The sequence below is a fragment of the Pelodiscus sinensis genome, chromosome 1 (genome assembly GCF_052426305.1).
Source record: "Pelodiscus sinensis isolate ZL-2025 chromosome 1, ASM5242630v1, whole genome shotgun sequence".
NCBI classification, from domain to species: Eukaryota; Metazoa; Chordata; order Testudines; family Trionychidae; genus Pelodiscus; species Pelodiscus sinensis.
The window spans coordinates 158,602,958-158,626,435 of NC_143052.1; the positions used below are offsets into that span (position 1 = coordinate 158,602,958).

General features: G+C 39.0%; 1 protein-coding gene across 4 annotated transcripts in view; it reads left to right on the plus strand.

Annotated features, from left to right (window-relative positions):
• The window catches only part of ALCAM (activated leukocyte cell adhesion molecule), a 182,250-nt gene extending 159,076 nt beyond the window's left edge, over positions 1 to 23,174 (plus strand). For 2 of the 4 annotated variants that reach the window (XM_075908005.2, XM_075908021.2), the window contains exons 9-17: positions 4,679 to 4,791; positions 7,247 to 7,382; positions 7,473 to 7,607; positions 8,324 to 8,452; positions 9,582 to 9,620; positions 9,908 to 10,025; positions 12,295 to 12,429; positions 17,184 to 17,292; positions 20,993 to 23,174. In XM_075908005.2, the coding sequence (XP_075764120.2) occupies positions 4,679 to 4,791; positions 7,247 to 7,382; positions 7,473 to 7,607; positions 8,324 to 8,452; positions 9,582 to 9,620; positions 9,908 to 10,025; positions 12,295 to 12,429; positions 17,184 to 17,271 (893 nt within the window). In that variant the 3' untranslated portion in view covers positions 17,272 to 17,292; positions 20,993 to 23,174. Of the gene's footprint in view, positions 1 to 4,678; positions 4,792 to 7,246; positions 7,383 to 7,472; positions 7,608 to 8,323; positions 8,453 to 9,581; positions 9,621 to 9,907; positions 10,030 to 12,294; positions 12,430 to 17,183; positions 17,293 to 20,992 lie in introns of those variants that run through there. The other 2 variants (XM_089772967.1, XM_089772969.1) reach the window with 2 other exon arrangements.
• Positions 23,175 to 23,478: the final 304 nt, after the last annotated feature.

Consider the following 23,478-nt stretch of genomic DNA (forward strand, 5'->3'; position numbering starts at 1 on the left):
CATTCTTTGCACCACTGATAATTTTGCCTTTCGTCTACCATTCCACTCCCACTCTTATGACTCTTCTCTAAACTGTCACATATTTCTCTCTCTCTCTCTCACACACATTCTCTCTCTCTCTCACTCACACACACACACACACACACTCTATTTCTATTTCTATTTCTATTTCTATTTCTATTTCTATTTCTATTTCTATTTCTATTTCTATTTCTATTTCTATTTCTGCTCTTATCTTCTTTCAGATAGAGTAACCAGAATTGAACACACCATTCCAGGAGATGGTCTAATATCAATTTATTATAATGGCATCACAACAATTTAATTATTATTCTCCATCCTGTTATTTATGTATCTTAATATTTTTGCCTTTTTTCTTTTTACTGCTGATGCATAGTGGGCAGAGATTTTCATTGAATTTCCTACAGGGATGCCTAGGAAATTTTCCTAAGGGATTATAGTTAATTTAGAACTCACTTATCGGTATGAGTAATTCATACTACTCTGCTAATGAACATTATTTTACATTTAAAAAGACATTCAGCATCTACCATTATGTTGCCCATTTGCTGAGCTTTGCAAGTTCCCTTTGATGTTCAAGTATTGGCTAACCTGTAAACTTCATGTCACCAGCAGATTGTCACATTCATACCCTTTTCCAGATTTTGAAATATACATCATACAGCCCTGGTGTTGGTATAACCCATTGTCAGCCTTTTACCATGGTGAAAACTACCCATTTGCTATGTGACTCTTAGTAAATTCCTGATCCGTGACATTATTTCTCATTTTGTGAACACTTAATTTCCTCAATTAAGATTTTTTTTTCCAATGGCTTTTTTTTAAAATTCCTTTATCTGCTATTTTGTTTACATCCTGAAAGAATGCTAGTGGATGGGAGACGCTATGCGGATTTTGGTTTATTGTAGTCATTAAATGTTTATCTTGGTGTGAATAATCCTGTTGTTCAGATTCATTTCCATATTCCTGATACTTAGTAAGGCTTGCTTGTCTCTCTCCTGGAATCCCCCTAGCATCATCTTTAAAGATAAGGCCATTTACTGACTTTGTGTGTCAATATATATATAGCTGATTTTAATGAGTGCATATCATTGTCAGCAGAAATCTTGGATGTATAGCATAAGGTCCTGGTCAATGGTGTCTTTTCAGTTTTTAATTTAATAATTTTGTTCCTATACCTGCTCCTTTGGTAGCCTAGTCCCAAACATTGCCTCACTCTGATGACTTGCAGATCTCCACAACCTATACTGTGGTGAGAGCTCATGTAGCTTCTCTTCCACTGCTTCATGCCTTATAATTGCTTGCTTTACCCTGGTACTTCAGCAAAGCTCCTGACTATCAGTGCTTTCAGCTTCTGAGATAATTAAATAATCTCTTGTACATTTTCATGTCATTACCTATTTAATCTTCAGTGTACATCTTTGCCCTCCTGACTTCTATCTCACTTTTTATCCTACCATGGTTTGCCTCATTCTGCAGGCTTATGAGGTGAGGTGAGGCCAGGCCCACTGAATAGGGGTGGAGGAAAGAGGGTTGTAAAGGGGGCAACTGCCCTACAGCCTGGGATTCAAAAGGGCCCAGGACACTCAGCAGCTGGAGTCCCAGGTCTTTTAAATCACCACTGGAGCACTGCGTGGCATGCTCTGGGTGGCTCTGAGGGCTCAGGGAAGCAGCCACAGTCTGGGGATTGGCTTCCCCAGCCCTGCCCCACTCAACTGAGTTCTCTCCTCCTCCTCTCCCCCCCCAACTCAGACACACACACACACACCTTGCCCAGGGGCCCAGTGCGGCTGTCAGCTTCCCTGAGGGAGGCTATGTTTATTTTTAAAAGAATGCGTATTTGGCTCAAATTCTTCACCCTTCCGTTTAATTATCCTTGGTTTTTTTGTTTGACATTTCTGCTTCCCCTGTTAGGTGTTCATTCCTTTCAGTGATGGTACACTTATGTAGTCTTTCTGCTGAGGTTAGAGATTTATTTCTTCACTTTTCATAGAACCATAGAACTGGAAGAGACCTCAGAAGGTCATCAAGTCCAGCCCCCTGCTCTAGGCAGGACTTTTGACTTTACAATCTTAAGACTTTTCTTGATCTTTTTCATAAGGAACAAATAATAGAAAATATTTTATTTCCATCTATGGCTCTATATATACGCAATAGGTTTTTTTTTTTTTAAAGATAGCTATATTTTATTCATAATAGTGGATGCCAATAGGCTTTTTTACCTAGCAGTTTGACTGTATTAGTACCAAGAAGAAGTTGATGCTAAAGTATTCATTACCACATTGTAGCAAGAAATCCTGATTCTCCATGCAAAACCACACACACACACACACACACACACACACACAAAATGTGACAAGTACATTGTGAGATCCACATAGAGCTGAATACTAACATTAAAACTCCTTAATTTTGGTTATGCACCTAGAATGTTACCCAGGAGGAGGTCAGCGTTCAGAGATTGCTCTGGTCAGAGTGCCTGAGATGAAGGCCAAGAATTTAACAAGCTCTTGCTTCCTGTGCCAGGATTTTATGTCCTGCTTCAAAGAAATAAACGTTTGAGTAGACATTGAAGAAGAATCACCCTGAGGGCAAACATTCCATAACCTCTTTACCCTACATTAGCATAGCTCAGTGAAAAGGAGGGAAAAACGTTCGGTGAGAACTAATCCTCCCTCGTCCAAGAGAGGCTGCTATCTATACAAAATGTTCTTTGTCTGAATCATTATGGAGAGAAGAGATGAACTCCTGAAATTTCTTACTGAATTATGAATTTTTTGTTTGAGTGACATGCTGTCTGGTAGAGGGAAACCAAATGATATGGGTCAGGCAGGGGTTTCTCTCTGTGCACGTATCTGCTGTGTGAAGTAGCAAGTGAACCAATAGAGAGAATTAATGTAACCACTGATTGTAGAAAGTAAGCCTATATTAGTAATAACGCTGCTATCACTAACATTTGACAAGATTCATTATTATTGCAAGATGGGCCCTGCCCTCTCTTTGATATCTGCTTCCTTTAATTATAATATTCCTAGTGAAATTGGTGAATGAGCACAGCACAAAAGTTCACTCTTCTGTTGAGTGAATTTGTTTGTTGTTGGGATCAATGAAGCACAGTCCTAAGCTCTTCAGTACTTGAGAATATACAGATAGAGAATTTCTATCTCCCTCATCATCCATTTCTAAGATGATTGTTTCTGTGATATCTGGATTTAAAATCAGGAAGGCAAAAGACGAAGCAGATAATATAGGAGGACATCTCTTACCTTTACTAAGGTTTCTTGATTATCTGTAACGATAGGGAAATGGATAAAGAAAAAGTAAGTAACAATTTACTTAGAACTCAGTTAAAGGCTTTAACATACCACTGCCACATTCAAGCAACTAACAATCACCACCACCACAACAAAATCCAGTACATTTGATACCTCCATTTTCATTAGCAGAATTATATAGCACCACAAAACTGGGCAAAAATATTCCTCACCTTGTGACCCTTCTATCATAGAAGGAACAAAGTGAGAGTTAAGTACAAGAAAAACAAATATTTTAAAATCCCTTCTTTTCCTCTTCTGTCTAACCTGATGCTCTCTCTCTCTCTCCCCCCCCCCCCCCTCCCAGTTCTTGTTAAGAAGGTAGGATGATGATGCAGAGCTTCACAAGCCACTGGTCATTTCCTTACATGCCATATTTAGGATGACAAGGCTTTTTGGTTTGATTAGGCATTTTTCCTAACTTTGACTGACTCAGCACTGTATAAGAAGGGTGGTGGCCTCACTGAAAAGAGATGGGATAAGGGATGGGAATTAAATCATATATTTAACTGGGCAACTTTCCTATTCTCTCAAGACAGGATTCTGTATGGGGGAGAAAAAATCCATATCTGGGGTGGCCTATGAAATGTCTGAGGCCCTATAGCTCGCAATCCTGTAAGGCAAATAATGCATTGGAAAGCTAAATAGTGGTTGATGAATGTAGTGTTTTAAAAGTTGGAAGAAATCTTGACAAAAGTAATCAACAAACAGGACAGACTACCTCCCCACTTCTGTGACACAGGTCCTAACCCATCTTCCCACCCAGTTGCCAAGCTCTCCTGCACCATCCCTTCACCCAGCCTCCCCAAACTGAGGAAGCTCTTCCACACACACTTAAGAGAATGTCAGCCCTTTCTACCAATTTCAGGAATTCTATCCCTTGTCATCCTCTGTCCTGTATTCCTACAAGCATCTTGTAAAATTCTCTTCTATACCTGAAGACAAGTCCTCTAATCAGATTTCCACCGCACTCCAAAAAAAATTCTCATCGCTCTACTCCAGTATTCCCTTTGCTAAAATCTCTGTTCCCTCCCTGGACAACATCTCCAGTTTCTCCTGGATCACTTTTCCAGCTGCTCAAGATAGGCCAAAATATGCTTATTAGCTCTTCTGTGTATGTTTCACTTTGTTAGACTATAATTATAGTAATTATGCAGATAGCCTGCATTGTGGTTTTTCAGGGTCATTCTTTTTCTTACCTGACTCACCAGAAGAACTGATGTACATTTTTTTTTCCTAAGTGTTAGAAGTGCAATTAGTCCGCTGTTTTTCCTTTTTCTGTAAACTCTCGGAATGGTCCCCCCTTCTGGTATTTCTTTTAACAGTATTGTTTTTTATCGTAGATTTGGATTTGTCACTTACTCCTAGTGGAGAAGTGACTAAGCAGATTGGAGAAGCTCTCCCGGTATCATGCACCATCTCTTCCAGTAGAAATGCAACGGTGTTTTGGATGAAGGTGAGTACGAGTTTTAACAACTATTGCTTCTTTTATTGGGTTACCTATTAAGAGTTCCCACGGGGCTGGGGAAAGAAACAGAAGGGGTTTTAATGAATCTTTTTAACATTGATCATTTATAAGCAATCAGCAGCTAAAAGATCAACCTGGACATTTAATATTATAGCCTTTTGGACCAATTTGCTTACATTTTCAATGTTGACTAGTGATTTTTGGATGCCTCCATTTTTGAGTGTGCTACTTGACACTTTAAAAGCACCTGATTTTTCCAACAAACTGTGCAGCATTTTAAATGGGACTAATTTTCACTTCGTCATTGAAAATATTGAGGTCTCCGGGTATATACTAAACAATTCTAAAGATTTAGGCTATTATGGTTTTGTTGTGTTTCCCATAAACATACTAAAAGGACACGATATGTTAGGTGATGAAGGGAGGTGACTAGATATCTCAGGGCATTAGTAAGTATCTGGTCAGTGACTTGTGTTAGAAAGTGTCTATTTATCAACACTACTACCCAAACTGACAGCCTAGGGCAGAATAGATTTTAGGTACCAAACCATCATCTGATCCTCTCCTTCAAAGCTGAGAACTTTTATGGTGGGGGGTGGCATAGGTAAGCTTGCAGGCACACTGGCCATATATAAGTAGATCACTGAAGCTTGCAGACCTCTTCTTATAGCACTTTTTAGAAGTTGAGAAAAAAATTGTCCTGCTTAGCATAGCTGTTGCTAAATACATTGTCAAACAAATATCGGGTTTTAGTTGTAAGATGCAAAATAGTAGGAAGGAAGGAAAAAGCAAAGACACTGATACAAAACAGGGAACAACTAGCTGGTAATACAAGTTGAACCTCTCTAAACTGGGACTCTGGTCCAGCAATGTCCATGGTTCATCAAGACCAAGGATGTTCTTGGACTAGAGAGCCCTGGAAGTTGGGTTCCTGGCCACAGGCCCTCCTGCCACCATTCTGGAGCTGGGGCTGTAGTCCCCTGACAATCCTCAGGAGCACAGGGCCAGATCCCCACAGCAGCCCCTTTGAGCATGGGGCTGTGTCCGGAGCCCTGCAGCAGCCTCTGGGAACGCGGGGTTGGGCTGGAGCCCTAAGGCATCCCGCAGTAGCACAGGGCTGGGGACAGAGTCCCATGGCAGCCAATGTCAGCACAGGGCCAAAGCCCCGCATCAGCCCCTGGGAACATGGGCCTGGGGCCGGAGTCTCTTGGCAGCCTTCAGAAACACAGGGCCAGAGCCCCCACAGAAGCCCTTAGGAGTGGCAGAAGCCGGAGTCAGTGCTGAAGCTGGTAGCAGCTGAGCAAGCAGCCCCCAGCCAGTTTGGGAGGGAGGGCGAAGCAGGTCCTTGCTGGGGGCATGGGGTTAAGGGCTGGTGGCAAATTCTCTTGTTCGGGACCAGTCCGGTTCCAAAGATGCTGGACCAGGAAGGTCCAACCTGTACTGAAGAAAAGGATCTGGAGGTTACAGTAGATCGCAAATTGAATATGAGCCAATAATATGATGCAATTGTGAAAAAGGCAAGTAATAGTCTGGTAAAAAGGCAAGTAATTTAATACAGGGGACGTTCTTGTCCCTCTCTGTTCAGCTTGGCTAGAGTATGGTATCCAGTTTTGGGCACCATGGTTCAGGAAAGATGTGGATGAATTGGAGAGTGGACTGCAACAAAAATAATAAAATGTTTAGAAAAACTGACATATGAGTCTTGAGGAAAATGATGAGGCAGGATCTGATAAGTGTATGTTAAGGGCTATTGTAAAGAAGACAGTGAATGATTGTTCTCATGTCCACCGACGACAGGATAAGAAAGAATCAGCTTCATCTGCAGCAAAGGGAATTTAGAATAGATAAGAGGGGAAAAATGTAACTATTAAGTATAGTTAAGTACTGGAATAATTTTCCAAAGGAGGAGGGTTAGAATCTCTGTCCTTGGAGATTTAAGGAAAGTGTGGTCTAGATTTACTTGTCTTGGGGAAAAAGGATGGATTAGCTCAGTGGTTCCCAAACTTTTGTATTGGTGATCCCTTTTACATATCATATTGGTGACCCTCTCAGTTCAACCACCCCTTAAGTATTTAAAAGTGTTTTGAATTTATAATACCATTATAAATGCTGGATGCAAAGCATGATTTGAGGGTGGAGGCTGACAACTTGCAACCCTCCTTCCCCCATTTAATATTGACCTTGTGGCTCCCTGAGGAGTCTTGACCTCCAATCTGAGAACCCCCTGGGACTAGATGATCTCTCAAGGACCCTTTTAGCCTTATATTTTATGATTAAGGCTCTGACCCCACAAAGCATGTGAGTAGTTCTGTTGAAATCAATTGCATGCATTTTTGTAATTCAGAGGCTGATTAGATTATTTACACATTTAACTTTAAGCATATTCTTGTTTTCTATTGGGCCTAAATTGGAAATTATGTGGACTAACTTCTTGCTTTATTAGGACAATACCCGAATGCCAACAAGTCCATCGTTTTCAAGTCTAAAGTACCAGGATGCTGGAAACTACATTTGTGAAACTAATCTACTGGAAGTTGAAGGGTTAAAGAAAAGGAAAACACTTAAACTTATTGTAGAAGGTAATGGAGCAGTTAGTCTTCTCAAAGCGATACCAAGTTGTACTGTTCACAATTATTTTACCATAATGTTTAAATATATTACTATTTTAGGAAAACCTCAGATCAAAATGACAAAGAAGACAGAATCAAATAAATCTAAAACAATAGTCTGTCATGTGGAAGGTTTCCCTAAACCAGCTGTGCAATGGACAATTACTGGTAGTGGAAGCATCATAAATAAAGCAAGTATCTTTCTCATTAATTTATGCACAAGTAGTGGTATTTGAGGTCTGGAAAACCTGACTGAGATTGAGCAAAAAAAATCCAGTATGTGTGTAAGAAGCGAAGTGATAGTCTTCTGCATAGTCTAGATCACAGAGCATCAGCAACAGATGGCACTAATTTCATACAGGGAACTATTATGCTCAGTTGTGCCTTCACAATCCTACTGAAGTCAAAGAAATTGCACTGGGTATAAATAAGGGCCCTTAGCTTGCAGCTTCAGGATTTGGGGTTCATGTCTTAGAGCAATGTAAATAATGGATTAATTCTGGACATTCTTAGCAGAAGGGAGATGATAAATGGCAGTGAATTTTTGAGAGACTGGGATGTTTTAGGCCAAATTAAAATAACAAATAGGTGTAACTCTGTCAAATGATGCTTGGCAGGAGATAAGTATCTGAAGAGTGCAGACACTAAAAAGGGAAGGGGGGGGGTGTTTAAAGTGGCCCAAGTACAAATGAGAAGTGGGGGGGTTTTCATGTTTAAATGAGTAAAGCATTAAAATCAATTCTTTGAATTACAAGCTTATTAACAATTTTTATATTATGTTAAATGGTTTCCATTTTTCCAACCTCTAACAATGTATTTTTAAAAGGCATTTACTGCTAGAAACAATGAACAATTCTAGCACGTGGCCTTTTACATTTTTCTTATGATTTTTTTCTCTTTTTTCCAGACAGAGGAGTCCAAATATGTTAATGGACGATTCTCCAGTAAAATTGTAATTTCTCCTGAAGAGAATGTTACGTTAACTTGTACTGCTGAAAACCAACTGGAAAGAACGGTCACCTCAATGAATGTATCTGCCAGTGAGTATCTTCAATTAGAAGCATTTAAAACATGAATGAGAGCCTAATTTGGTGGAGACAAATTTGTTACGAGTGGTTGGCTGTTCGGTGGCCTATGTAAAGTGAGTTGCATTGTCTCAGTACAGTTCAGAGTGGACCAATATGCATATCACAAAAATCACCACAGAGCTAAATATGGGTTTTCTGCTGAAAGAAAGGAGCTAAGTGAACCCCACCTCTCCAAAAACACACACATGAATCCTGCAGGTTAGGGTTATGGCATGTTAGCAAGGGAAAATGCATGGAAATTTGCACTGTCGTGGTTTGTGATGGCACTTGATCTGTACTTCAGTCTTCCAGAGTAAGTGCCTGCTATCCTTCTTGGGCCACGTCTCCACTTACCATAGGATCAACTCTCTGGCAATCCATTTCCCAGGGTTCAATTTAGCAGGTTTATTAAAGACCGGCAAAATCTAATGCAGTGTGTGCCCCCATCAGCGCTGGTATGCCTTGATGTCACAAGGAATAAGGGAAGTTGATGGGAGCGTTTTTCCCATAGTCTCCTGCTATAAGGCTGACCCAGAAATTTCATGCAAAGTATGTCAACTCCAGCTATGCAATTCACATAGCTGTAGTTGCATATCTCACATCGATTTTCTCCTCCAGTGTGGACCTGGCCTCGTTCATACACACATTATCAAATAACTTCTTTAGAACTGAGATCTTTTCTTAGCCTCCAGTTCTGTGGTTTATTATTAAGTTTTGATGTGATTTCAGAACAGAATCCATCCATAGGTGCAAGGATTTAATCGACTGCCTACAGTAATGAAAAAGTGTTAAAATGTTACCCTGTCAATGCTAACGCATAAATGCTTAGTCAGAAGTATTCATAAGATTAAACTTGTCATTTTTTGGAATAAAGCACTTTCATATGATGCATTATGGATATAAAGTAAGGATTGCTGCCTAAGAAAATAAGATTAATTATTTTGTTATGTGGCTGATACCGCATTAAGTGTGAGTATTTTGGGCCTAGCTGTAAAATAGATCATTATATCGTTAAATAGTGCAGCATATTGTAAGGGTGAAGGTGACTTTCGGGTACCAAGTTTGTTTTTTAACTTTAATATTTTTTTTCATTTCATTTCAGTAAGTATCCCAGAATATGATGAACCAGATGAAAGGAATGGTACGTATAGTGCTGCACAACCCACTTCCTTAATTCTGTCCACTTTACTGATTTAATGACACTTAAGACTTATAATTTCCATAGTCTTCTCTGCCAGTGGAGTTCAGCTGAAATTGCAGATTCTGAGGCAATAAGAATGATTCTGGTAAAACTTTACTTATTAGCAATTTAAAATTTGTATATTACAGTCCTCTCAGAGTTTTGACTTACTGCTGTGGGATTATTTGTATAGAACATCTTTAATGCTGTTTGTTAAACATCTCATGAAATTTTCTCCTTTGTTTTAGGTGACAATAGAGAAAAGGTTAACGACCAGGCAAAGCTAATAGTAGGAATTGTCGTTGGTCTACTGCTAGTAGCTCTGGTTGCTGGTATCATCTACTGGGTATATATGAAGAGATCCAAGTAAGACTTTACAGAGAAGCTTGCTTTAAAAATAATGTGTATGTACTTGTTTAGCTTCCTACGCCAGTGGTTCCCAACCTTGTTTATACTGCAGGCATGGTGGCGGCAGCTCAGGGGACCAGGGTGTACCCCAGCTCTGGCCCCCAAAGCTGCTGCTGGCTGTTGGGAATTGCTGCCCTACACCATTCTGAAAATCCAGGGGAAAGTAGTGATCCCTTTCTGTAAATCTTACCTTGCATCTGTAATGAATATGGACCTCTTAATAGGGAGGCCGTGTATCATCAAAGGGTCAGGGCACAGGTCAGGGAGGTAGAATTCCTTAAATCGGCCCCTGATTCAGCTCTGTGGCCTTCATCAGGTCACCTTGTGCCAGATTTATAATTCCATTTAAATTATTTGACTTGAATGAGACATGATATTTTGGTTTTGGAGTCAAATGATGGGCTGTCACAACCTCATGGATGTCAGGTGAGTTACCCTGGTGTTAGAGAATTTGGCAAGCTCATACATGCTCTAATTATCTGTCTGTAAAATTCAGATAAACAGATGCCAACATCACAGGTGTATGTAAAGCTCGATTAAATTGTACATAAAGTGTTTGAGATCCTTTGATTAACAGGTGCTAATGAGGAAAATTGTATTGCTTGAAAACTAGACATTACCTTCTGGATCTAGGTGTTTAGTCAGCCCTGGCAGAGTATACATTGTGCCTATTAGTGCTGCTCATTTTCAATTAGTTTCATTAGTACAGAAAAGCAGTTTCAGACTACAGGAAACAAATAGAGCAATCCCTGAAAGAAGCCTTCAAAATATTTTCCTCTTCACCCTCATGGCGATCAGCTCCCCTAACCATATGCAGTTTGGTTGGTACAGTCTGGTTCTGCTCCATGTATTATACAGACTAGAGCCCTGTCAGGTTTGAAAATGCATGAGGGGTAGTAAGAGTTTGCACTCTGATTCACTGGTGCTGTCTGATTGATTGACAGCAGCTGAGGATCTGGCCTAAACACAGTTCTAAGATCAATTAAGAGAGTGGAGGCAGTTATGTATGCTGTGTACATTTGCATAGGCAGACATTCAGTATTCAAGCTTAATTGCATTTCTCTTTAACTTTTCATATTGGTTTGTAGTAGCAATATAATATATGCATTTTGAGTATTCATGTGACCAGTTTCTCATTCAAGGGTCCCTCATCTCTGTCTCTGACATTATAGAGTGCTCCCATGCAGTCTTTAAATTTTACTTAAATGCAAAAGACAGGAGTATGCAGCACTTTAAAGACTAACAAGATGGTTTATTAGGTGATGAGCTTTCGTGGGAAGAAAATTTTCTTCCACAATTTGATCTGAGGAAGTGGGTCTGGCCCATGAAACCTCATCACCTAATAAACCATCTTGTTAGTCTGGTCTAGCTGAAACAAAAGACAGGAGTATGCAGCACTTTAAAGACTAACACAGCTACATCTCTATTACTATTCTCCTTAAATGCAGCACTTCAACAAGAGCTAGGTGGGCAGGGGGAGGGGCTGGAATTTCCTGAATAGGGAAGCTTTATAAACGTAACACTGAGCACAGAAATATTACACGTGTGCTACTTAGAAAGCTGCAGGAAATTTTAAAAAAGTTAGTTTCCCACCCCCTTCAGTTACTGCTAAATATCCAGAATTTTTCTTCTATTTTTCAATGGGAAAATCAAACTATGAGACGATGACTCATTTGCAAGAGTGGAGACAGTGTGATTCTGAGAATGTAGTTTGTCCTTTGCTGTGATGTGTTTCTGTGCTTTATAGTGTAAAATTTTGTTTTCCAAACTTGCCCATTTCAAAAGTAAGAGAAATCACAGGACATTAAACTTAAAACAAAAAGCTGAAGAGAAATGGGAATATCATATTTATATTTAAGTAGAAAATTAAATTAGTAATGAGTAGACAGTGGGAGCAATTTTTTAAACAGTTATATTTAAACAGCAATCAGTCTGTCTGGCAGCCACTAGTTTAAGTGAATCTAACTGCTAGAAATATTGCTGGCAAGTCTCTCCGTTCAATATACATTTATATTAACCTCTTCTCCTCTCCCTGGGGCATCAGTTTCCTTGTTTACTGCATGCAGTACTTCCAAAAAGCAAGCAGAGCATCTTTATGTATGTATGACACACAGGATTTCAGCACCAATCTCAGCCCAGAGATCTCAAATGCTGTCCTCTCAAAAGCACCATTGCAATACTTATTGACACTGCGTGTGTCCAATCACAACCCTCCGTTTCCACGCAGGCCACTCCCTCGAACAGTTAGTCACTTTTTGAACCCACCCTCGAACAGTTACTCACCTCCTAATCTCTGCCCCCAAAGTGACGTCAATGGAAAATCTGAGAAGGCAGCAGCACAGAACTTGCAAACCCTCCTGAGGCAAGAAAAATGTTACTTTTTTCATTAATGTATGTTGTGGTTTGTAGAAATTTTCTATTGTCTTGTGATGCAGGATAGGAGGAATTGTACTCACAGCCTTGGAGTGTATTCACACAGTCACTTCCGTAGTTATTCATCAGCTCACCTTCACTTAATTTTAAAAGCTGATTATTGGCACATCCTCTGCTCCAGTTCAATACAAAATAATTAGACTGGAGTAAATTGCTAGTGGAACCCTCAGATAGGTGAAGTCTAAATATTCCTGTCTTCATCTCATCTCAAACGTTTCCTAGAGTTTTAGAAAAAAATTAAGCTCCTCTGTTTCCCTTCCTTCTGAAGCAGAAATCCAGATGGACAACTTGTACTCTAAATAATGAAAATAGGACAAAGATTTAATTGCATTTATCTGTGTTTGGGAATGCACAAATTGCAGGTCATGTTAGGCTAGAGTGAATTTCTAAATGAAGGTTTAAAATGAAGGAAACATTTGGCTGAAAATTAAACTGCAGCCATTTTTATAGTGATCAGATGCCCACAATATTGTCAACATCTTCAGTCATTTTTAGCTAATTGCTAATTTCTTCCCAGACTGAGGTTTGTCATTGGAGGAGCAACAAAAAAAGTGTATTTCTGCTAATTTTGTAGGTGGTTTGGTTAGTAAGTTAATACCTAAAATTGCATATTGTGTTATATAGAACACCGTGCTCATACACTTCATAGCTATGAAGTTCACATAAACAGGGAAGATAAATTGGGAGTGAGCTGTTTGTGTTCTATATTTTAGTTCAGAATAATATTGGATTTTTTTTTTAACTAACTAATACTACTTATTTCACAGTGACATCTAAATTAAAAATGCCTGGGAGCAATTTTTCCCCTTCCTATCAGCTTCTGTGGAGGAAAAATAAAACCTGTGTCAGTGAGTTTCAGACCTTGGGTCAACTGATTCTGCTTTTGGCTACTGGACTTAAAAATCTACACCTACATTGCTATTTTCAGTCCTGTAGCATAAGGCAAGAATCAGTAGACCTAGGGTCTGAGACTCACTAGCACAGGTTTTATTTTTCCTCAATGTAGTTCCCCAAGCCAAATTGTGAGCCTAAGACAGTTGACTTGGGCTTGGGCTGGCTACTACTGGGCTGTTCTGTTGGGGTTTTTGGGCAATATAGTTGTACTCTATGTAATGAACCACTTTTAAACTCAGGCTGTCTCGCAGCTTTTAAGGTTTAGCATGCAGAAGATCCAGGTGCAGCACTGCTCATACTCTGTGCAACAAAGCTCTTGTGTTTTAACAAGGTCACATGGGCAGTGTTAAAAATGCTGGCAGTTACATAAGGATTGCCTGCCCTAAGGCTACTGGGGGTAGAGCTGCACAGTTGTCCACATCAGTGGAAAATGTTTACTAAAATCCCTCCTATTGAACAAATATTGTAGTGAGATTAGACTTCAGCCTCTGCCACCATTGTCATAGAGAGGTGGGTGAGGTAATTTCTTTTATTGGACCAACTTCTGTCGGTAGAGAGTGAAGTTTTCCAGCTTCCACAGACTGCCATGGCTACAACATAGGCTTTAAATGTAAGTGTTCTACAGCCATTTGTAAGTATCTGTGTGGCCTTGTTTCAGAGGGGCTGAGCATGTACTATTTTCATTGTACTGATGTGGACATATCTTAACTTCAATGAGGGTGATGGGTACTCAACCCCTCTGAAAATCTGGCCATTCGATAGAGGTGTCGTAGATTAAAAAAAACTGAAGGGTTGAAGAGGTGTGTGATACCGAACCTTCCTAGGTGGCCAGGACCCCTTACAAAATTATTCTAACAGCAGTTGGACCACTCAGCAACTTCTGTGATTTTTAGCAATAGTATAGCTTTAACTGAAGTAGATGATAATGCCAGATACAGAATCCGCCGACAATTAAGTAGCAGGAGATCCAAGCAGCTTTAGGCTCTGCAAATTCATAACATAGGGTTTTATGTTAATTGTGCACTTCAAGGCTGTGGTTCCTTCTCTCAAATCCAATAGGTCATGCTTGAAATACAGTTCTTGCATTGTTCAAATTTTAATTTTCAATGGAAAAATAGGCTTCTCTTGAGTTAGGGAGAAGTCCAGCCTTGCTTTCGCTGTCACAGCTGTGTTCCTGGCAGGAACAATAGTTTTTCTACCATCCCCTGTCAACTCAGCTCATTGGCCATTTCTGCATCTGTTGGTAATCCCCTTTTGAGAAAGGCTGGTCTCATCACTGAAAGGACCCTCAGGCATGATGGTTTGTAATGTACTCAGCACATTCTTCTCCTATGAGCCTCTACATTCTTTCAGTCTCCCATCCTTTCCCTCAATCTTTTTTGTAATCCTATGTTAGGAAAGGAGACATGCTGTTATGAGTTGTTATTCAGATGACAAGCAAAATCCAAAGAGAACAAATTTGGCTTTTTTTGCCCTCTTACAGTGGATTAAAGAGATTTGCAAACATTTTTAGGATCATATATATTCATCCACTGTCAATATTAATTTTTCTTCTCATTTGTTTTCTTTCACTGTCTCTCATTTTCCTCTTTGTGGATGAGTCCTCTCTGGCTTTGAGATCTCCAGAGAGATTGAAAGTAGCTGCTCCGCTGAAACTTATAATAGGTGTAACAAGTTACTTTGTGATATTATCTCAACATTTAATTGACAGTGGTCTACAGATATGCAATTAACCCCTGATTTTACATTTTAATTTCTACCTGTCAAAGTAAAACCTCTGATCTGGATTTGGAGGACACAGACTAAATCACTCAAGTGCTGAGAGCCCTCCAATAGTCTACTACTACTCTTCCCCTCAAAAGCTAGACAAGGTGTTCTTTTGTCCTTATCAAGAAAGGAATCCTAAAGCATCTCAGAACACAGAAACGATGGGAGATATACACAGGCATGTGCCAAAACAGTGAGGACAGAGTTATATGGGTAGTGCTTTATCGCACCAATCAACTATTCAGTGTGTGCATAATCAGTGATAATGAAGCAGAGACTTAGTACAAAGATCTACCAGTGTTGATGACAGAAGTGCTGGGCCTCTGGGAAAAGTGTGTGTGGAGGGGGAGGGAGGGTCTCCAATACCTCCTAGAAGGGACAGGACTGTGGGCAGAACAAGTATGGCCGGGGTAGCCTCTCCCAGCCAGCCCCTCTGTACTGTCCAGACCAGTGGCAATTTAAACACCCTGCAGTTCTGGCCACTGCTACAACTGTGATAGTGACAGCACCAGTGCCCCTTCTAAATCATTGGGCCATGGTACAGCTGTCCCCTTATTTCTCCCCTCTTTCCTTCAGCGGCCCTGTTGGCTTGTGCACAGAGAGGCCACACTAGCAGTACCATTAGACAGCGCAGAACGTGGTAAAAAGCCTAAAGTACCTCTGACTGGTCTATTTTTAATACTTAACGTAATATTCTACCTTAAAACAGAGAGGCGCTTACTGCAATTTCAAACATTCAGTCGTATATTTAGACCTGGGTCCATCATCCTGTGTCCCTTGCTTAAGCAGATGTATCAGTTCTGCTGCCCACTTCCCATGCTGGGCAACTGGCATTTCCAGTAGTAGCACTTCAGTCATGTCTGAGATTAAGGCAAGCCCCTGGGAAATTTAGTCTTCTTTTTTCCCCTGGCCCATAGCCCTTTATAGCTTGAGAATACTTTCACTGAGGCTGTTTGCACAGGCACACCGTACTAGCAAAAACCATTGATTTTAGACAGGTACATGCTGACTAGAGCCAATGTGTGACATGTCATGTTGTCCTGCTAACTTGTGCCATTCTTGCATTTTGCAAGTCAATCTCTTTTCAGTCCTTTACCCATGAAGCAGTGGTGATTCATATGCATAAATCTGCCACAACAAATAATTGGTTTGCTCTTTAGAAATAGTATAGTATCACAGAGAGAATGTGTATATGATAAGCTGCTTTGACACAAGGGATTTACTTTGTCTCATTCAAACACATTGTCTGTTTACATTTTAAAAAGTTGTGGCTTTTAAAAAGTAATCACACCATTGTAGCAATCTTTCACCTTGGCTGATGGTATGGTTTCTAACATTAAATGAGTGGCTTAGGGGGTCATTCTGCCAAGCTAAACGAAGCACTTAACTCACTAATTCATCTTCAGTACTTATATTAAAGCCATCAGACCTGACCTGCTATTTTAAATGAGGCATACCTCTTTCTTCTCCTCTCCCCGGACATCATTCACAGTCTCTTCTCTATCCAAAAATTGTCAGTTGTAACTAGCAGAGATCAAGAAAAATGCTTTTTATGTCCTGAAACAAATAGAATCTAGGTGGTACCTACAATGGTTTTCAATCTAATAAGTATTCATTGACTTCAACACAAAAGTTCCAAAAGCTATTTTATGTGAACACACAAAAATTGCTGTGTTGATAAAGATCCCTTAGCCACATTTAATAGGATTCTAAACAAAACACCTAGAGAACTAATTGGCCAAAGAAATGGAAAAATTTTCACAATCATCTTAGCCTCACTAAACAGCGTTATCCTGAGCTCTTTTGAAGTGTACAAGTTCTCTGTTACTAATATATGTATATGTAGTCATATTGCAATGCTTATTGGTGTATCCTTAGTTTTATGAAAGTGTTTCTAGTGTTGGTGTGCTGGTAGTTGAACTTAAGGATTTTCTTCTTTGCAGAGAGAGAGACACACATTGTATATTAATATGAATAAAATGTTAAATGTGCAAATATGACCCCGATAATTTTTTCTTGTAGGACAGCATCAAAACATGTAAACAAAGATCTTGGAAACACAGAGGAAAATAAAAAGCTAGAAGAAAACAATCACAAATCTGAACCTTAAGACAAATGTCAGTCATTCCCGGTAAGCAATATGAACTGAAAAGCATGGTACCAGGTGTGTCCATCCTTTGGCAAATAGAATCAGAACTGCTTACCTATGTGTCATATATCCCGTACAGCAAAGGAGGTCCTCTAGTTCCAGGGCTAGAGCGCCTATGCTTCTGGAGTAATATGAGCCAATATTTATCTTTGGTTAACCTTACAATTGAGATATGGTTTAGTGAGAATTATGAAGCCTTGCTCTCCCTTTTCAGAATATGACTGTTGCCAAAAAAACCCAAAAAAACAGCAAACATGATTCTGGGATGCATTAACAGGAGTATTGTAAGCAGGAGAAGAGAAGTCATTCTTCCACTCTACTCTGCACTGATTGGGTCTCAACTGGAGTAGTGTGTCCAGTTCTGGATGGCACATTTCAGGAAAGTTGTGGGCAAATTAGAGATGGTCCACAGAAGAGCAACAGAAAAGATTTTAAAAGTCTAGAAAACGTGACTTACGAGGGAAGACTGAAAGAACTGGGTTTGTTTAGTCTGGAAAAGAGAAAACTGAGTAAGGATATCACAGCTTTCAAGCACTCAAAGGGAGTTACAAAAAAAAGGGAGAAAAATTGTTCTCCTTAACCTCTGAGGATAGGGCAAGAAGCAACAGGCTTGAATTGCAACATGGGAAGTTTAGGTTGGACATTAGGAAAAACTTCCTGTCAGGGTGGTTAAACACTGGAATAAATTGCCTAACGAGGTTGTGGAATCTCTGTCATTGGAGAAATTTAAGAGCAGGTTGAATAAGCCTCTGTCAGCGTTGATCTAGATGATGCTTGATCCTGCCATGAGGGGACTAGACTTAACAGCATCTCAAGGTCCCCTCCAGTTCTAGTATTCTATGATTCTAAGTAGTCTTACTAAAGGCAATAGGAAATGCTTGTATTCTTGTAGCAGAGGAGGAGGGAGAGCTAGGCCCTGGGCAACTCTGGATTTGCCTACACACATTAAAAGAAATGCAAAAGGATCTTGACATTTAGAAATAATTTACTAGCAAATGCATTTGAAATGCAGTCAGGGGAATTTAAAAGATATCTACTCAAAGGAGAAAGCATTAATTTTACAGAGTAAAACTAAACATTTTTATAAAAATATTCAAGGGAAGCTATATTTATAATAGGTAAAAATTAAAGGTTTTGGTAGGCTGAAAACAACGTGCATTCAAGGGCTAAGCAGTTCTTAAGCAGTTACCACAAACCCCCATACTATTACTAGCTTTATGCTGGTGGCAGTCATTGTGACATGACTGTGCAAGAGTGGGTATTTCCCCTTTTCTTTATAAAAACAAACTGCAAGAGGACCCAGGGAAACCATAATGAATACAGTAATACTACAAAAATCCAACAGCGCCATCCAGTGGCCAGATACTTCCACCACTGCTGCATCTATTCTCTTTTAACGTCACAGGTCAGGCTCACGCCATTTTTTCAGAACAGTGCTGTCATTTAGCGCACAAATATTGTGGAAGGCCAAAGGTAAAGGAGATAGAAACCAGTTTCCAATGTTGTTTGAATTATGGAAGAAAACAGTTAAAAGATAAGCTTTCATATTCAATTGTCAAATTTACTCTAAATTATTTAAATGACTCTTTTTGAAATTTGTGAGTGTTCAATCTGAGACCTTCACAAGGCCCCCAGGTTCAGAAAGTGCTACATATCCATCCTCTGAGAAGCCTCTAAAGTGTCAAGTTGGAAAGCCAAAAATAGAGAGCCACAAACTCATTGCTCATTTTTGAGTATTTGGTGTAGAGATTGTAAAATTACACCAGGAATCGTAATTCAGTAAGACAGTGATAGAAGGAGAAAAAAAATCTAAGATCTTGAAAATTATGGGTCTAAATGTTTCACTTTATACTCCAACCTTAGCATAAACCACAAAGCAACTTTTCTTGCAGCCAATACTCAAACAATTCAAAGAGCTGAGACATACCAAGAAGGGTGAGCAGTAGTCCACAAATATGTAATTCTATTGTTGTTGTCATAGTATATCAGGAATGGCCCTATTTATTGTGCCAATAATGTTCTACTCATTTATAAAGTTTACTAAAACATTGTTTCAGAAGCCCCTTGTAAAGGTTGCGGTGCTAGAGTGTGTTACTCAAGTAAGGAATGAGTGTGGTGGAAGATTGCTTTCAACTTTTGGGGCGGGGGTACCTCTTGCTCTCTGCTCTTTGAATTTTACATCCCCTTGAAATTCTGTAGTCCTAAAGTACACTGTTGGAGGAAAAGAACCTCAACAACAGGATGTTGAGCGAAGGGGAGAAACCTACAAGCACTCAACCCTCGCCTTTCTGCTTCCAACTACTGGTCTCTCCTGCCTTTACCTGTGAATGACAAGCATCTTTACTTCAAAAACTTTCTTGAACACTTATCCCCTCCCATGAATTCCCAGCTGCAAAATTACTGCTATCTATCTTCGCCCTGGTCACAGTATCAAGAAAGATGCTCTCTCACACTGAATATATCTGGTCCCAAAGTAAAATGGGAAAGACAAGAGCCCCTCTATGGATTCCTCACAATGTCACAGGGTGGTATATCACCCTCTAGTAAGTCCCACCATCTCAATTTTTGCTGGACTAGTGGCTGTTGGGGTTGAAGTGATTGCTGGGCTGTGAATGCCAGCCCAAAATAGTGTATGGTATTTTATATATCATTCTACCATGGATGAAGGCTTTAGAACACCACATTCAGACTCTAGGCGTAAGGGATGTAAGGCCTTCAGAGGCCGGGGGTGGGTGGTGGTTCTATTTCCCTCAGCCTTAGGGAATGTTGAACATGCTGCAGTCCAGAGGTATGGCTGCAGTTTTGGTAGGCACACCCAAGCTAGAGCAGATCAAATTCAAGCTGACAACAGTATAGGCAGCCTCCCCATACAGTCTCACCTAGGATCCAGAGTTAGCTCAGGTCTGCCCACAGCAGCTATAGACATATCCTTAGTGTTAGAAATTTCCCAGGCCTACTCTTTGAAAGAGGCATAGAAGGTGGAGAGGCGGGGCTCTGGTGAAATGAATTATGAACAAATTAATTCATTTTGTGCAAGAAGAAAGTTTATCCTTTTCCTTGTAAAAACGATAGCAATATCGACCAAAAAAATTAGTCACTAAGCGTAATTTGCAAATTTCTGGGAAACTGCTCTGAGTGACAGAAGCTAGGAATGGATGATAGAATTACTCAATGCTCATTCCCTCTGAGGTACCTGATGTTGGCCACTATCCAAAGACAGGTTAGTGAGCTAGATGGGCCATTGGCCATTCTTATATAAAATAGTGAAATTTGACTTCTGAAAGTTTGCACTGCAGTTTCAATAGGAAAAAAGAAATTGTTACTTCTTGCCCTAATGTGTTCTGTAATGGTGCTGGACAGTGTAGAAGTTGCCGTATCTATAGAGATGACTGCATGTCAGTGATGAATGAAATTAATCCTGGATACTGTTTGATATTGTTTGGGGTTCCTTGAAATCACGTGTGTTAGATAAACATGAATTTCTCATCATTAAATTTGTTGTTTGATTAATTATTATGGATTCGTCAGCAACAGATGAACCTTTTTGTGATATTTATAAATTATGTTTTGAATTATATTTTCTGGTGACATTTAATAGCTTTTTTTACCTGCAAAATAAATGTTTGTTCTGATAATTTTTCCAATTACCTAGTTTAAAACTGATTTTTTTTCACATTTTCAGAGACTACATATAGAAGCATGAACATGGATTGTATTCAAAACATATACAAAGAAGTGACAGTTATTCATGGTTCAAGTATTGATTCAAACAGATCATTCTACCAAGTTTTCAAAGGATTTTAGATGCAATTATCTCAAGTTTAAAAACTAATTTTGGCATCAGCCAAGATAATAGGTCACCATGTTGTGTTCTGTTTTGTTTGTTTTTGTAAATGTCTGCACTGAAGATTCCTTTTTGTTTGCCTTTATGTAAATTTTTTACGTAGCTATTTTTATACACTGTAAGGCTTTGTTCTGGGAGTTGCTGTTAATCTGACGTATGGTGTAATTTTTTTTCCCCAATTGTTTTTAGGATACCCTTTCTAGGTACATTTCTAATTCTAATTGTTACCAGTAAAACCCTTGCTTTTATAGAGCAGGGGACTAAAAAAGTGTAAGTTTGTATTACCGAGATAGGGCACACTCCTCCTTGAAAGTCATACTAGGGAGAGATGGAAACATCTGTGATAAAAGCGCACTAAATGTTTTTTGAAGGTTAAAAACAAACAGCTAACTGATTAGAAAAGGGCATAGACAGTTTCCAAAGATAAACTTGGGAGTCTAGCAAAGAAATTACCACAAAATTCATGTTTACCTGTGTACAGATGGTTGCTAATAAGCCTTTTCTGAGTGAGTGAATCACAAATGTATTATTGTTAGCTGTCTTGGAAAAAAGTTATTGATTGTTCTCACAATCCCGTGGTAGAGAGCAGCCGACAGTAGTTTTGGTTTTAAGTCCTTTTGGTTATTCACTGCCTTAAAGTACTGTACCTTTTCTTCATTAAAAAAATAGAATTGGAGATTTTTTTTTTTTAATGGTGGTCATATCAAAGCTGCATTTTTCCACAAAAATAGAATATATATATATTTTTTGTGTGTTTTTGTTAACTACGCTACAGATATTGAATGCACCTTGAGATAATTTTAGTGTTTTTACCTGGTACATAATTTATCAAACAGTGCATATAATTGTAACAATGAAATGTCTACGTATCTTTAGTTACATCAAGTTTGTAACTTTATAAACGTGTTTTATGCTTGAGGAAATTTTTAGAATGATGATGTAAAAGGAAACAGTTTTGGGAATATATGGCCAATAGAAAACTGTACTGAGATGGAACTTTTGAGATTTTACTCTTAAGCAGAAGTGTAGTTTCTGGGAGAATGTAATAGACACTTCTAATCATGTGAGGAAAATAAGTATATCAAACAAGCAGAATATCAGGTTTCCATTTTTAAATCTACAATCCAGGGGGGAAAAGTAAGTTTTTATAGACTGATAGGTTAAAAACAAATTTTAAAAATGGAAATTAGGAAACATTTTGCCACCTCTACATTATTTAGAAAAAACACTTACTTGTAAATTTGTAAAATGTTAAATGTCTGGGCGGTAGTACTGATGTCTTAATAAAAGCTTCCTGTAGTGCATTGGCATGGATTAAATACATAAAATGTCCTATCAACTCTATGCTGTATAAAATATTAGGGGGGAAATTCTGTTAATTGCCTCTAAACTTTGATTTGTTAATGTTTTATTTGGCAAAAGGAAAAAAACTATTGGTCAACATTTAAACCAAAGTAAAAGGGGGGGAAAAAAACCAAAGTTGTTTGTTTTGCATGGCTAAGCCATTGTTATCTCTGTAAATATGGATTTTTTTTCTTTTTCTTTTTTAGAATTTTGTTTAAAAATTCTAAAATTTTTAACACCTGTTTTCCAAAATAAAACGTGAACACACAAGTTACTTTATATATACTTTTTTAAAAAAAATTGGTGTGAACACCACTGTCAAGTGAAATGCAGTGGGAGTGACTAGAAAATATTGTAATGGCTTTAAATAGATTATAAATGAAGCAAGTTGACTAATTTTCTATACTGTGAGAAGAAAACTTCAAGACTGATAGGGAATGGGTGGAAATTTTACCATCTTGATGAAATAAGGAAGATTTTAAAACCCACTCAATTTCTACACTTTTAATTCTGCTACATCTCTTATCCAGTTTAACTCTTCAGCCCCAGGATACAGATTTTTTTCCCCTGTTCAACATTCACTTCAGGTATGTTTCAGGAGCCACCACCACAAAAAAAAAAAAAATGAATGTTTCAATCCATGCCTAAATGATAATAAAACTGAAGTATAAATTCACCTGTTTGTCTGACATTTCAGTTCAAAGGAACCCTTCTGAATGTGAAAAAGGACTTAGACCTTCTGTCTGACCCAGAATGGCTGTTCTTATGTTCTATCTAGCCCCAATATCTTGTCCTCTACCAGTGGCCAATGCCAGATGCTTGAGAAGGACTGAACAGAACAGGTAATCAAGTGATCCCCCCCCTATCACCATTCCCAGCCTCTGCAAAATCGAGTAGGGGACACACTTCCTACCCATCCTGGCTAATAAGCATCCTGAATGAATTTAATGAGACTCAAAAAAGAACTAGATAAAGTCGTG